We start from the raw sequence: 11,524 nt of genomic DNA, 5'->3' as shown, positions 1-11,524 counted from the left end.
CTAATGTTCAAAGAACTATTACGTATTAAATTATTTATTTACAAACACTACGGTTGCAGAACAACTAATTAAATAGATTCCATGCTAACACTCATTTTTTGCCATGATCTTGAAAAAAAAGTGAAAAAAGTTCCGCAATAAATACGTAACTTAGATCTGTACATGTTCTTCAGGTGCAGTTGGCGCGCTTTTTAAAAATGAATAAATAATTATTCAGTTTATTATTATTCAGTCTGATTTGCTATTTTCAATCTTGTGAACCGTTAAGGACATTACCGATTCAAAAAACTTAAAATTATCAGTGCTAGTTTTCTAAAACACTTTTATTTTAATTAAGTGAAATATATTTAATTTATTATTAAATAGATATAAATAAATAAATATAATTTATTTATATTTATAAATAAATATTTATTATTATAAAATAGATTTCACTTCGGTCATTGCCAAAATAGATTTCCATTGTCAGAGCAGAGATATATTATTTGATATTTCCTAATTGGTAATAATTTAATTACCAATAAGGATTCCAATTGCCACCAACTAAGGGATTGGTCCCTTAGATCCCCTCCCAACATCCCAATAAAGTAAATTGTTTTGATATTTGTTTAAATTGGTTTATATTTGTTTTGCTAATTGCTTTTTTAATTTTGCTATTTTGTTGCCATCACAGTTGGGCTATCACAGATGCGTTGTTGGTTGGTTCTTCCATTCCCATTGCCACTCCACCCTTACCTTCCTGCCACTTAACCCCTTGTTTTTACCAGGGGCGCCACAAGGGCTGCTGCATGGGCTGTGGCGAGGGGGCGGGGCTGTCGCAGTCGCTGTGATATCCGGAGGAGGCGGGGCTGAGCGGAGCCTTGTCCATTGAGGAGCAGTCCATCGAGTTCTGGATGAAGTCGGCGGCGGACTGTGCTTCGTGGAATTGCTGCAAGTTCTTGTAGACGCGTCCCAGGTGAGTCATCACCGATTTGCCCAGGTCGACGCTCATGCCAGGTGTGGAGGCCATGACACGTGACACCTCGTTGACGGCATTCATGTAGCCATTCTTAAAGCTGTCCAGGGGGAGGGATTGTTCTTCCTGAGCCACCTTCTTTGGTGTCTTTTGCTGGCGCATGAAGATCACCGCTGACTCGAGCATCTCGGCCTTGTCCATGCGCAGGATGCCATCATCACCTCGTAGCTCGGCGACAAGTGTTTTCAGGTTGTCCAGGCACTTGTTCATGCGGGCACGTCGCTGGCGCTCCAGCATTGGCTTCTTCACCTTCTGGTAGATCTGGGTCTTGGTGGTGTATTCCATTTTTGTTTTGGTAGTAGGTTACGTAGTTTTAAAAATTTTTGAAAAATTTTGTATTCGGCTTGTTGCTGCCTGCTCGACGGCGTAATCGTGAGTGATATTCTGCTCTGCGAGGTCCCGTCCTTTTATACCGCTCCCTGGTCCCTGAAATCCACCCTCTGATACGCACCTTTCCTGCCCTCTCTTTCGCTCGCACGGCTAAACGCCGGTGTTGTTGTCTTTTTCACAAGGAACAGCTGCAACTTCGTAGGACGGAGGACAATCCTTGTGGCTCGTGGCGTGGGAACCGAGCTGAAAGTAAGTTTCTCACACAATTTTTTCTCGTTTGTTTTCCCTTTTGGCCACATGCTTCGCTCCGCTCCGCTTCTCATTTTTTTTCGAGTATAAGGATCAGGGCACATTTTTGCAGCTGTCGCTGTTTTTGGCTGCTCGCATTGCTTTCTGGGCCGGTGTTATTATCCTTAATGCATACTTCACTGCCTCATCCTGTCGTGTTTGGAATGGGAACGTTCATATATGGGTACATGGGATCGAAGCATGATGAGCAGGGGCAGGGGATCCGAACTGCTTGTGCGTGGGCCGCTCTGGCATTGTTATCCTGCCGTGCCATCTACTCGCTTATTGTTTCATCAATGCCAGCAGACGATGATTGTATAAGCCCCTACTCCTGCTCCGACCTCCGAACTGCGAACTCTGAGATCTCCTCTTTCCGTTCCCACAGTGCCCCGTCGACGAGTGTTTATTGGACACAATTAGTGGATGTGGCATATTGGCTTCGTGCCGGGTCGCCTTGGTTGTTCGATCGTTCCATCGTTTGGGCTGTCTGATCTCGGGTTTTTGGGTGGTTGGCAGGGGGACGTGGGTCAAACGGGCGCAGAAAGTGTGCCCCGCGTGCCACACTCGTGGCCGAGGTTGAGTACTCAATGCCCAGGCTGAGGTGAGGTGGGCCTTGTGCCGGAATGTCTACCTATGGGATGCACATAGTTAACTTCCTGCAACCCCCTAATTGGTAATTAGTAATTTTTCACCGGTTAATTGATGTGCACTTTTCAAATATCTTGTCTTATGGTAAATGTGGTTTGTTCAATGTGTGGCTCATCCTAATAAGATTGTTAAAGTAATCATAGGATACAAAAGTTTTCTTTGAATTTAGTTAATAGGAACTTATAATGTCTGGCGTATCTTTCTAAACCCATTTTTAATTAGCTAATATTAAGTGCTTTTGGTTTCGGAATCTTGGGTTTCGCATGCAAGTATGGTGTATTAGAATTCCATTGAGTAAATTTCACTTTCGAGTTAACTTTTATAAACTCTGTTTCTATTAGGAAACTAATCGACCTCTGACATCGATGCCTACCTATGGGATTTGTGTCCCTCCCTTGCAACCGCCTAGGGTATGCTACTTCCTCACTTAATAATTGAGATGGATTTGTATATCTCCCTTACAAATCTTGAGGGTTCTTAATATTGACATTTTATGGGTGGAAAACAACGTCATTGATTATTGTAATGGGGAGGGATACTCTCACTTCTTATAGTATTTTGGGTGTCAGAGGTTAATAATGTGGTATGAATTTGGAATTGAATACACTTACCTATGATTTTACGTAATGCTATTGCAACCCTCAATATGTGATGTAATTTAATTGATTAATTGTAAAAGAATAAATTTTAAGGGATTAAATATAATAGGGTATAATGTGTGATAAGTAATCGAGACGCGTGCTGAAACTCATTTGTATGTTTCTTGACCATTCTTATTGACCTTTTATTGGTGGAAAAATTATAATGCCGCATTTAAGGTTTATAACAATGTATTGTATTGTGCTAAAGGATGTCAAATACTTTCATTTCATAGTCTGTTGACAAAATAGTTACTGAAATAGAATATAAGTAAACACATCGTGCAAATGAAAAATAACGACCATTAAAAATATGAAATTAAATTCCTTTTTATTATTAAATGCATGCTTGACAACTAAGTGCACATTAGTGGAGCATGTTTTGCTATTATGTTTAACTGTTATTGAAACTTGTTATTAATATAGCTCGTTTAGGATAATGATGGGCTTTAAGATAATGAACATAATTTATGGGAAGTCCATTTTTTTACACGTGTCCTAAATAAGCTAGTGCACACGATCGTTTTATTATATTGGACCTTAAAGTTCGCGCATACCAACATTAAATATTTTCAATGGAATCTTCTTCCTATTGGAATTTAAAGACAAATACTGAAGTTCAATATCCCCTATTGGATTGTGCTGTAAAATAGATTCCCCAAATAATAAGATTCTTGTATAATTTCATTTCATATTTTGATTTGTATTTAAGTTTTTCATTTTGTATCTTTTCATATTGTGTTCTTGAGATCTCTTAGCTGGTAAACATTTGTATATATGTAGAGTAAAAAACAGACTTCTGCTCGATTGATTTAAGACAAAAGTTAATAAAGCGTGCCCTATCACAGACTTAACTTAGAAACCTAAAACTTGGTAACGTAACAAATAAATGAGGATCATTGTAAAGCATTTTTTCTAAAGCTGCGGTTCCAATTGCGTGATTGCCCGTCGGGAATTCAGTCCTTCCAAGTAGATCTTTGTTTACCAGGGACGCCACACCTGTCCGGGGCTGCTGATCTGGAGCAGAGACTCGTTGTCGCTGGCATATCCACTGGAAACGGGACTGATGGAGGAGCAGGAGCTGGCACTGGAGTAGGTGCTGGAGCTAGAGCTGGATCCACAGACGATACTGAGTGGAGTGTTGACGGCTTGCGGTTGTTCCATGGGCTGCTCCAGTTGGTTGAGACGCATGCCCAGATGGGTCATCAGTGTGGTTCCAAAAGCCACATCCACTCGGGGAAGGGAGGCCAGGGCGCGGGACACTTCGTTGGCTGCCCGGATGTATCCAGCACGGAAACTCTGTTCGGGATTGGCCGGAACATGCTTCTTAGACTCTTTCAGCTTGCGGAGATGCTGCACGGTGACTTCCAGGATGTCGGCCTTCTCGAATTTGGCATCGCCAGTCTGAGCAACGCACTCGGCCATCAGATCCTTGAGCTCGTCCAGGCACTTGTTGATCCTGGCACGACGCTTCCGCTCCAGCAAGGGCTTCATCACCTTGCGGTACTGATAGGTTTTCGACATCTCGTATTTGGTGGCCATTGTGTGTTTGTTTTGTTTATTTGTTGCGTTTAGGTAAATGGAAGAACGACTTGTTGAAGAACTTCTTCGATCTTTCGGAGGAGGTTATCCTGAGATGTTGACTGCACGACGATTGCGTTCGAAATGTTGCATTCGTCTCCGGTTACCGCTGCTTTTATAGCTGCACGTGCCGCCGCGAGAGCGTCTCGTGCTCAGCGCACGCTGCTCGGAGAAAGAGAGAAGAGAGAGCTGCGGAGCCTCCGAAGAACCACCACCTGCGGAGCAAACTACTTTTACTCAGTCACTGGGACACGATCCTCTCGCCTGCATTTTCGGTGGTGGGTTTTTCTCCACAAACAAGTTTGGAACACACCTGCGGTAAAAATAGTATGAGAAATGTGTTTAAAGCAGCTATAGTTCTTCGAGCGAATATACAAATTTGTTGTTATATACCTAAGAAGTACGTTACGTTTTTAACAATTACTTCAAATGGGTTTCCCTTAAAGCACTTAAATGTCGTTTTATTAAACAAAAAGAAATTAACATAATGTTATACGTTTACACCTAAAAAATTAAATTAGCACACTTCTTAATAGTAGTGATTTTGAAAATATAAACATTATCTAGAACTTTAAATATGTTCTCAGTACTATTGCTATGGCCACTGGTGTTCGGTGTAAGTGAGTCTCGGCAGGGGATGAAGATGCGATAGTGCAGTGGTGGTGGTGCGACGGTGGTTGCACATGCTGCTTCTCTGTTTTCCTTTCCACTGACATTCGAATCGTGGGAAACACTTTGCCCTCAAGTTTCCCACAAGATTTTTCTCGCTCGTTGGTGTTATAAGTTATAATCGGAGGTAGCCCGTGTGCGAGTCCCGAGTCCGAGCTCCGAGTTCCGAGCCCTTATGCACATGGCACAGTGGGCCAAACCGATGAAACACATGCGGGAATTTTGAGGGTGCCTTGCTTGAATGAATTCTTCAAGGCTTTTCCAACTACGTGAAATTTAAGGTTTACGGAATTTACGCATACTGTTATCTACTTGCTAGACAAAGTTTTAGCAATTTCTGTAGGGATCGTGGGAATGCGAGTTTTGGGATGTCGGAAATGGGGTTTTCCAAGGCGAAGATGTGTGCAATTTTGGGACTCGCAGGTTTGGAAATCAGTATCTTACGGATTTTTTGTTGCCTGTTCTCAACTTGCTACGGTTAATTTGAGAACCTCTATTCAAAGTCGTGGGAATGTGAGTTTTCGAATGTGATTTTTGGGGTTTTACCAAACGGAACATGCGTGCAATTTTACGACTTGCAGGTTTTAGAGTAAGTGTTTATGGATTTCTCGATGTGTTTCTACTTGTAAAGAATTTTTACTAAACTATCTGCTATGTTGGAAAGGTACATTTGTTCCTAGAGGTTTTTCTAGGCATATATAGTCCGAGTATAGGGACTTTTGTGAAAGGTGTTTTCTACTTGCTACGGATAATTTTGTTAGCTGCGACGGTGAGTGGGAACCTGAGTCTTGAAAAACATTAAGGTTCGTGAAGGTTGCAGTTTACAGAATATCTATGTATGGGATTACTGTACCCAGATGGGTGAAATAAAGAAATATTTGGAAAAGATGTTCTTGTCAGGTTATGATGTTTAAAAAATTTCTAAAAAAAGAAACCATTTTGTAGTTTGTAGCTAAAAGCATCTAAAGATTGTGACAAGACCCTAAATTGTTTTCAACCAATTTTCGTTCCATTCGAACCACTGTAAATCTGACCGAGCTGCTAGTGCGAGTCACGGGTAGTGCTGAAAAAACTACCACCTGCCCTTTATTTTATTTAATTTTTTCTTGTCCATCGTGGGCCCTACACATATCGCCCTCTCCCTCGCTCCTGCTCTTGTCAATTATGAATGCTGAATTGTAGCTTCTGTTGAACACTTGGGCCCTGGGTTTCGTTTCGGATGGCATCGGTTGGGATCGTCCATCGCTAAGTGGCATACATATACGCGTATGGTATTCCTGCTCACGTCGGGACATCATCATCGTGGGACCCAGGTCCCAGAAAAAGGGATGATTGTTCGATGGATCGACGAGGGACATGCAAACTAAATGACTGTACGGCAAATTGACACACACTAAAGATTAAATGTATCGCATTCGTTAACTATATAAACAATATACGTGGCCGGTTTGAGGAACGCTGGCTGCGGCAGGAAGTGTGTGTGTGCAGTGCACTGCGTGCTGAGAGTGTGCTGAACAACGGGCCGTTACAATTTTTCTGGCGACTGTGAGAAAATTTCTCGAGCTGCACATGGCCAGCTCCGGGCTTTTGTTGTTGTTTTTTCCACTTTTTATTAAGTAGGGGCAACCATTTGGGCACGCATCGGGGTTGGCTTATTGTCAATGCATCGCTATAATCGCTGCTGCTGCTGGGCAACCGACGTTGCTGGCCGTGTAATTGAATATGTGTGCGCATGCTTGGCACGCCAAACGCGCGACAGACGCGGGCAGCTAAAAACAAAAGCCAAAGGGCCCCAACAGAAGCTTGCTGCGCGCCACGCATGCGCAATAAAATCGCATGAAATGCAAAAAAGAAAAACAAAAAAAAAAAAAAATAAATAAATAAAAAGAGTTTAATTTTTTCAGGCCTGAAGCTTGAGAATCGGCGACAGGAAATTATCATTTTGCGCGGAATGACAGGGCGGCGATTATCATTTGCTGCGATTAGCTTTGATGCCCCGGATATGCGGGGATGTTGTCAACTTAAGAGGGTTTGACTTTGATTTGCATTTGGATTCGTTGGAATTTTAATATAGAAAAGTGTTTCTTTATAATCTAATCCTATTATGTCCAATGTGATGGTATTAAAAGATGGTTGATTTAATAATTAGATCTCAATTAGCTACAGTGTTAGTTTGTTAAGGGGTTTCTTCATTAACAAACTTCAATTACTTAATGTCGGAAGGTGAATATAAAAAGGTAACAATCGATCTAATTAACGTGTGTTCAAAGCTTTTTTAGAGCCGTTTTAAGCCGCCTAAAAGATTTGATGAAGCCCTACGCTGACTGATTTTCTATTGATTAGAATCCAATTGGTTACTTTTCCTCCTAACTACCCAACTTCCCACGTAACAAACAGTGACGATTTTAGTGGATTTTCTTTTTAATTTATTTTCTTATAAGCTAATAACGTTTATACTACAACACTAACTAGCTTGAGTTGATATCACAAATGTATTTATTACTGATCATTGGCAACCATCGAGGGTCTCCAACTGGAGAGGATGTCTGAGTGGCATCCTTTGGACTAGTTGGATACTTGTTGCTGGCACGCAATTCGATTCGCACGATCGATCGTCAGCTCCATTCATTCATCGAATGATATGTCTTGTATTATTCATTCATCCATCCATTCAGTCGCTTTGGTCGCATCTAACTACCGGTTTTTGGCCCATGGTGTTGTGGCTTTGGATAATGTTGAGATTGTTGTGGTGCCTGCTGTTGTTGTCATCGATGCTTTGATTTCTTGAGATGTTGCCACTGTTGACATTGCTGCAATTGTTATAGTTCATGTGGCTGCTACTGTTTCGGCTGTTAATGTTCTCGCTTTTTGACAAGTTATTGTAGATATTATTGGCAATTTTTTGCGGTTGCTTCGTGGTTAGTCATTACTCATGTTGCAATTGGTTTTTTAGCTTCTTGAGGTGTGGCTGGTTGACATTGCAATTATAATTGCAGTTGGGTCTTTCAACTGAAGTATTCCTTATTGTATTGCTGTATAGTTATCGACGTTGAAGATGCTACTAATAATAGTAGTTGTTGATGTTTTGTAGCGTTCCTCATGTTGCAACTAACATTGAAGGTGGTTTTGCTCCACTATTTACTATAATTGCGGCTGTTGACATGATAGCAATTTCGAAATCGGATGTTTTGGTTCTCAGCAATGATTCCTTTCAGATTGGTCGTGCAGGTGGTGTTGCTGCTGCTCCTCCGTTTGCTGCTACTGCGAGTGCCAGTAGAAGCTGCCCGCTTCCGTCTCCAAGCAGATGACCAGGTGCTCCTCCAATCCCACTTGAGTTGCCCTCAACATCCTCTCGTTTGCCTGGTTCTGGGCAATCTCCTCCAGGCTATCGTATCGCTGACTGTCGGCTTGTGAGCTGTTTTTGCCAAATCGCTGCAGCATTTTGGCCAATAAGTTCTTTACTTTCGACATGGTTACGACAAGAGTGTAGTATCACTTTACAGATAAGAGTTCTTAGCGCGTTGATTCTCGAATTGCAACTGTTGTGGGCTGATGGCAAGTGGCGCGCTTTTATAGCCCGCCAGATAACCACCACCCAAAAGTCCAACCACCCAACACAACAAGTGCCACATGTGGCGGACACATGTCCAAACTGTGCGCAGGAGCAGCAGCAACATCATCCCAACTATCAGCCCAACGTTCGCCTGCCACGCTTTCAGCGCAAGGAACCACGCAGCAAGCTCAACACGTGCAGGATAATCTCGTTTCCCCCCACTCCGGTGGTGCATCCCTTTGCTTTTTGTTTTTTTTTTTCTCGAACCATCCTCATTTTTTCCATTTCAATACAGAATAAATATTGAGAGCGTTGAGCAGTTGTGGTTCCCATGGATAAGGTTCGACAGCAAAGGGCCTTCCTTCCCCTATCCTGAGCGTATATCTCGATTTTTTGAGGCTAGGGGAAAAAGTATCCCACGGTTCGAGTGGCAGCTGTTTGCAATTTAGGCCACAGCCCCGCTCATTTCGTTGCCTTGGTGGTGGTGGTTGCTTCTTGTTGGTGTTGCTGTTGCCGTTGCTGTTGCCCCTTTTGACACATATTGCACTTGCTGCTGATGTTGTTGCTGCTGCTGCTGCTCCTGCCGCTGCTGCCGAGTTGATTCAACTTTGGTTAATTGCTTCGCCCGCCACGGGTCACGCGTTGGCTTCCCAATCGCTTTCCACCTGATTGATGTTTGCTTTTGGGCCTGGAAAGCTCGGCGGTGGGCCAAACGCGTGGCGGAGAACAAGTGCTGCTCCTCTGATTGGACGTGGGTTGGTCACGTGTGTGGAGCACCGCTGCAAATTTAATCCTCGCCAGAGCAAGGTGCTTTCACTTGTGGTGGCGTCTTTTGATAGTGTTTTAATTCAACTTATATGGGTTCATAATTCTGGAGTGCTTGTTGTCTGTGGGCCAGGGTTTGGGAGTTGGACATTCGGACGAGGGTTGTTAGTTGGCACGAGCTGCAATTGAAGTGGGTTTGTGGTTGATTGCTGGCGGGGAGTCAATTGAGTTTGAATGGTAAGCGATTAGAATGATTGACTGTGTGGTATTGTTATTGAGAGATAATAATAAAAGGGGTATCTTTTCTGTTGAAAATACCTTTTAGATAAGATATGTTGTATAAGAAAGGCATCATATACTTTGCATATTGGACAGAGTTAATAGTACTTCAAAGTTTTCAATCTATAAAAGCATTAGTAATTATAATATCATTTAACAAAAAACAAAAAAAATACAAGAGAAATCGGTGCTTGATTGCAATGTAAAAGTGCTGAAGATCCTCTCCTCCCATTAACTTCTTGGGTGTTTTTCCCATGATGTGTATTATAATGCCAGAACAATCACATTAACACCAGGAAGTGACCATTCTTCACAAAGCTAACTTTGAATTATTCTAAGCATCCCACGGATTGTGGGCTCTGAGCTAATGTCAGCCAACAATTGTCCACTTATCGTCTGGCTAATTTATGGCTGCGCAAACATTTGCCGGCGACATTTACCTGACAAACAAACTGGTGGTCCGGCATACATAAATCCCTCAAAGGATTGGTCCACGAACGGACGACGTAAGTCAGGCGATGGGATCATTGAAATCCATCCAGTGGCTGTCAGTTAGCTGGTCACTGCTACTGGGGATTCTCACTCACCTTGGATACGTTAATGATTTGATTGCCCATTGACAGGCCAAATCCCCACGTCCCCGCAACTCCCATTCACCACTTCAATCAATGACAGACGGCTCGTTAAACTTCTTCTGCGGGTGCGTTCGTTCAATTAGCCCATGTCGTAAAGTACAAATAACTATTGCGTACAAGTTCCACGGAACTTGGATGGCAACTCTGGCTCTGGCTCTGGGCCCGGCCATAATCATTAAGCCCGCCGACTGGTAGCCGGCAATTTAAATTAAACAATCGTCAATGACGGCGACAAGAGTGAAAAACTAAAGTAAAGCAGGCAGTAATCAGTCGGTTTCTCAGTTCGCCAGTCAGTCAGTCAGTCAGTCCGTCCGGCAGTCATTCAGTCATTCAGTCGAGCAGTTTAGTCAATCCGTCAGTGCATCAGTCACTCACACGACGATTGCTACTTGGGCTGATAATAAGCGTCGCGCCGGCGCAATAAATGTGTGCCGACAGATAAATGTGTGCCCTCATCTGGTTGTTGCTTCTGTATATTTACGGCCAAGTGGTTGTCTGTGTGGAGTATCTGTGTCTCGCTGGCTTTCCGTGTATCCGTGCCTGTAATCGTAACCATATAAGCGTCTTAAATGGCAGGTGTGCACATCGCGTGGGAAACACACGACGCGTCTCGAGCGGTTCTCACGATATGAAAATCGAGCAAAACAAACGGAAAGACCCCTCAAGACCCTAACAACGGTGACAGCCACTTTCTCGGGATTCGAATTGGATCTGGGATGGGGATTGGGGTTAGCGTTAAGGGTTGTCAGTAAAGTGTGCATGGGGATCGGGCGAGCATTGGGTCAGGATTTATGGGGCAGCGATGATGGTGAAGGGACCCTAAAAAACCATGACTAGGACATATATCTAAGTGCTTGTTTGTAATGAATTGGATTTTATAATTACTTGCATGAGCAGATGACGAATCCCTAAAATTTTATGTACTTTGTATCCACCTATTTGATTCCTTATTGAGGTATAAGTGTTTGCTATCCATGATTACATCAACCTCTAACATCCCATATTTAGTTTTGAAACTGGCTAAAGGATCTAAACGATCCTCCTTCTTTCCTTTCAGCGATCCAAAGATCAGTAAGCCACAACAAGACAATTACAATTTTACCGAGTTTGATTTTCATTTGCT

The 11,524-nt window shown here is 42.8% G+C and overlaps 3 protein-coding genes across 3 annotated transcripts; all 3 read right to left on the bottom strand.

Annotated features, from left to right (window-relative positions):
• Nucleotides 1-615: 615 nt before the first annotated feature.
• Nucleotides 616-1,384, bottom strand: E(spl)m8-HLH (Enhancer of split m8, helix-loop-helix). The gene has a single exon (NM_079789.3). The coding sequence runs from the start codon at nucleotides 1,298-1,300 to the stop codon at nucleotides 761-763; it is 540 nt and encodes a 179-aa protein (NP_524513.1). The 5' UTR covers nucleotides 1,301-1,384; the 3' UTR covers nucleotides 616-760.
• Nucleotides 1,385-3,604: 2,220 nt separating this feature from the next.
• E(spl)m7-HLH (Enhancer of split m7, helix-loop-helix) lies at nucleotides 3,605-4,586 on the bottom strand. Its single transcript, NM_080505.3, has one exon. The coding sequence runs from the start codon at nucleotides 4,459-4,461 to the stop codon at nucleotides 3,901-3,903; it is 561 nt and encodes a 186-aa protein (NP_536753.1). The 5' UTR covers nucleotides 4,462-4,586; the 3' UTR covers nucleotides 3,605-3,900.
• Nucleotides 4,587-7,576: 2,990 nt separating this feature from the next.
• E(spl)m6-BFM (Enhancer of split m6, Bearded family member) lies at nucleotides 7,577-8,713 on the bottom strand. Its single transcript, NM_079788.3, has one exon. It carries the CDS (start codon nucleotides 8,638-8,640, stop codon nucleotides 8,428-8,430), a length of 213 nt encoding a protein of 70 aa, NP_524512.2. The 5' UTR covers nucleotides 8,641-8,713; the 3' UTR covers nucleotides 7,577-8,427.
• Between the last annotated feature and the right edge of the window lie 2,811 nt (nucleotides 8,714-11,524).

This window comes from Drosophila melanogaster, chromosome 3R (assembly GCF_000001215.4).
Source record: "Drosophila melanogaster chromosome 3R".
Lineage (NCBI taxonomy): Eukaryota > Metazoa > Arthropoda > Insecta > Diptera > Drosophilidae > Drosophila > Drosophila melanogaster.
This window is presented reverse-complemented; position numbering and strand designations above follow the sequence as displayed.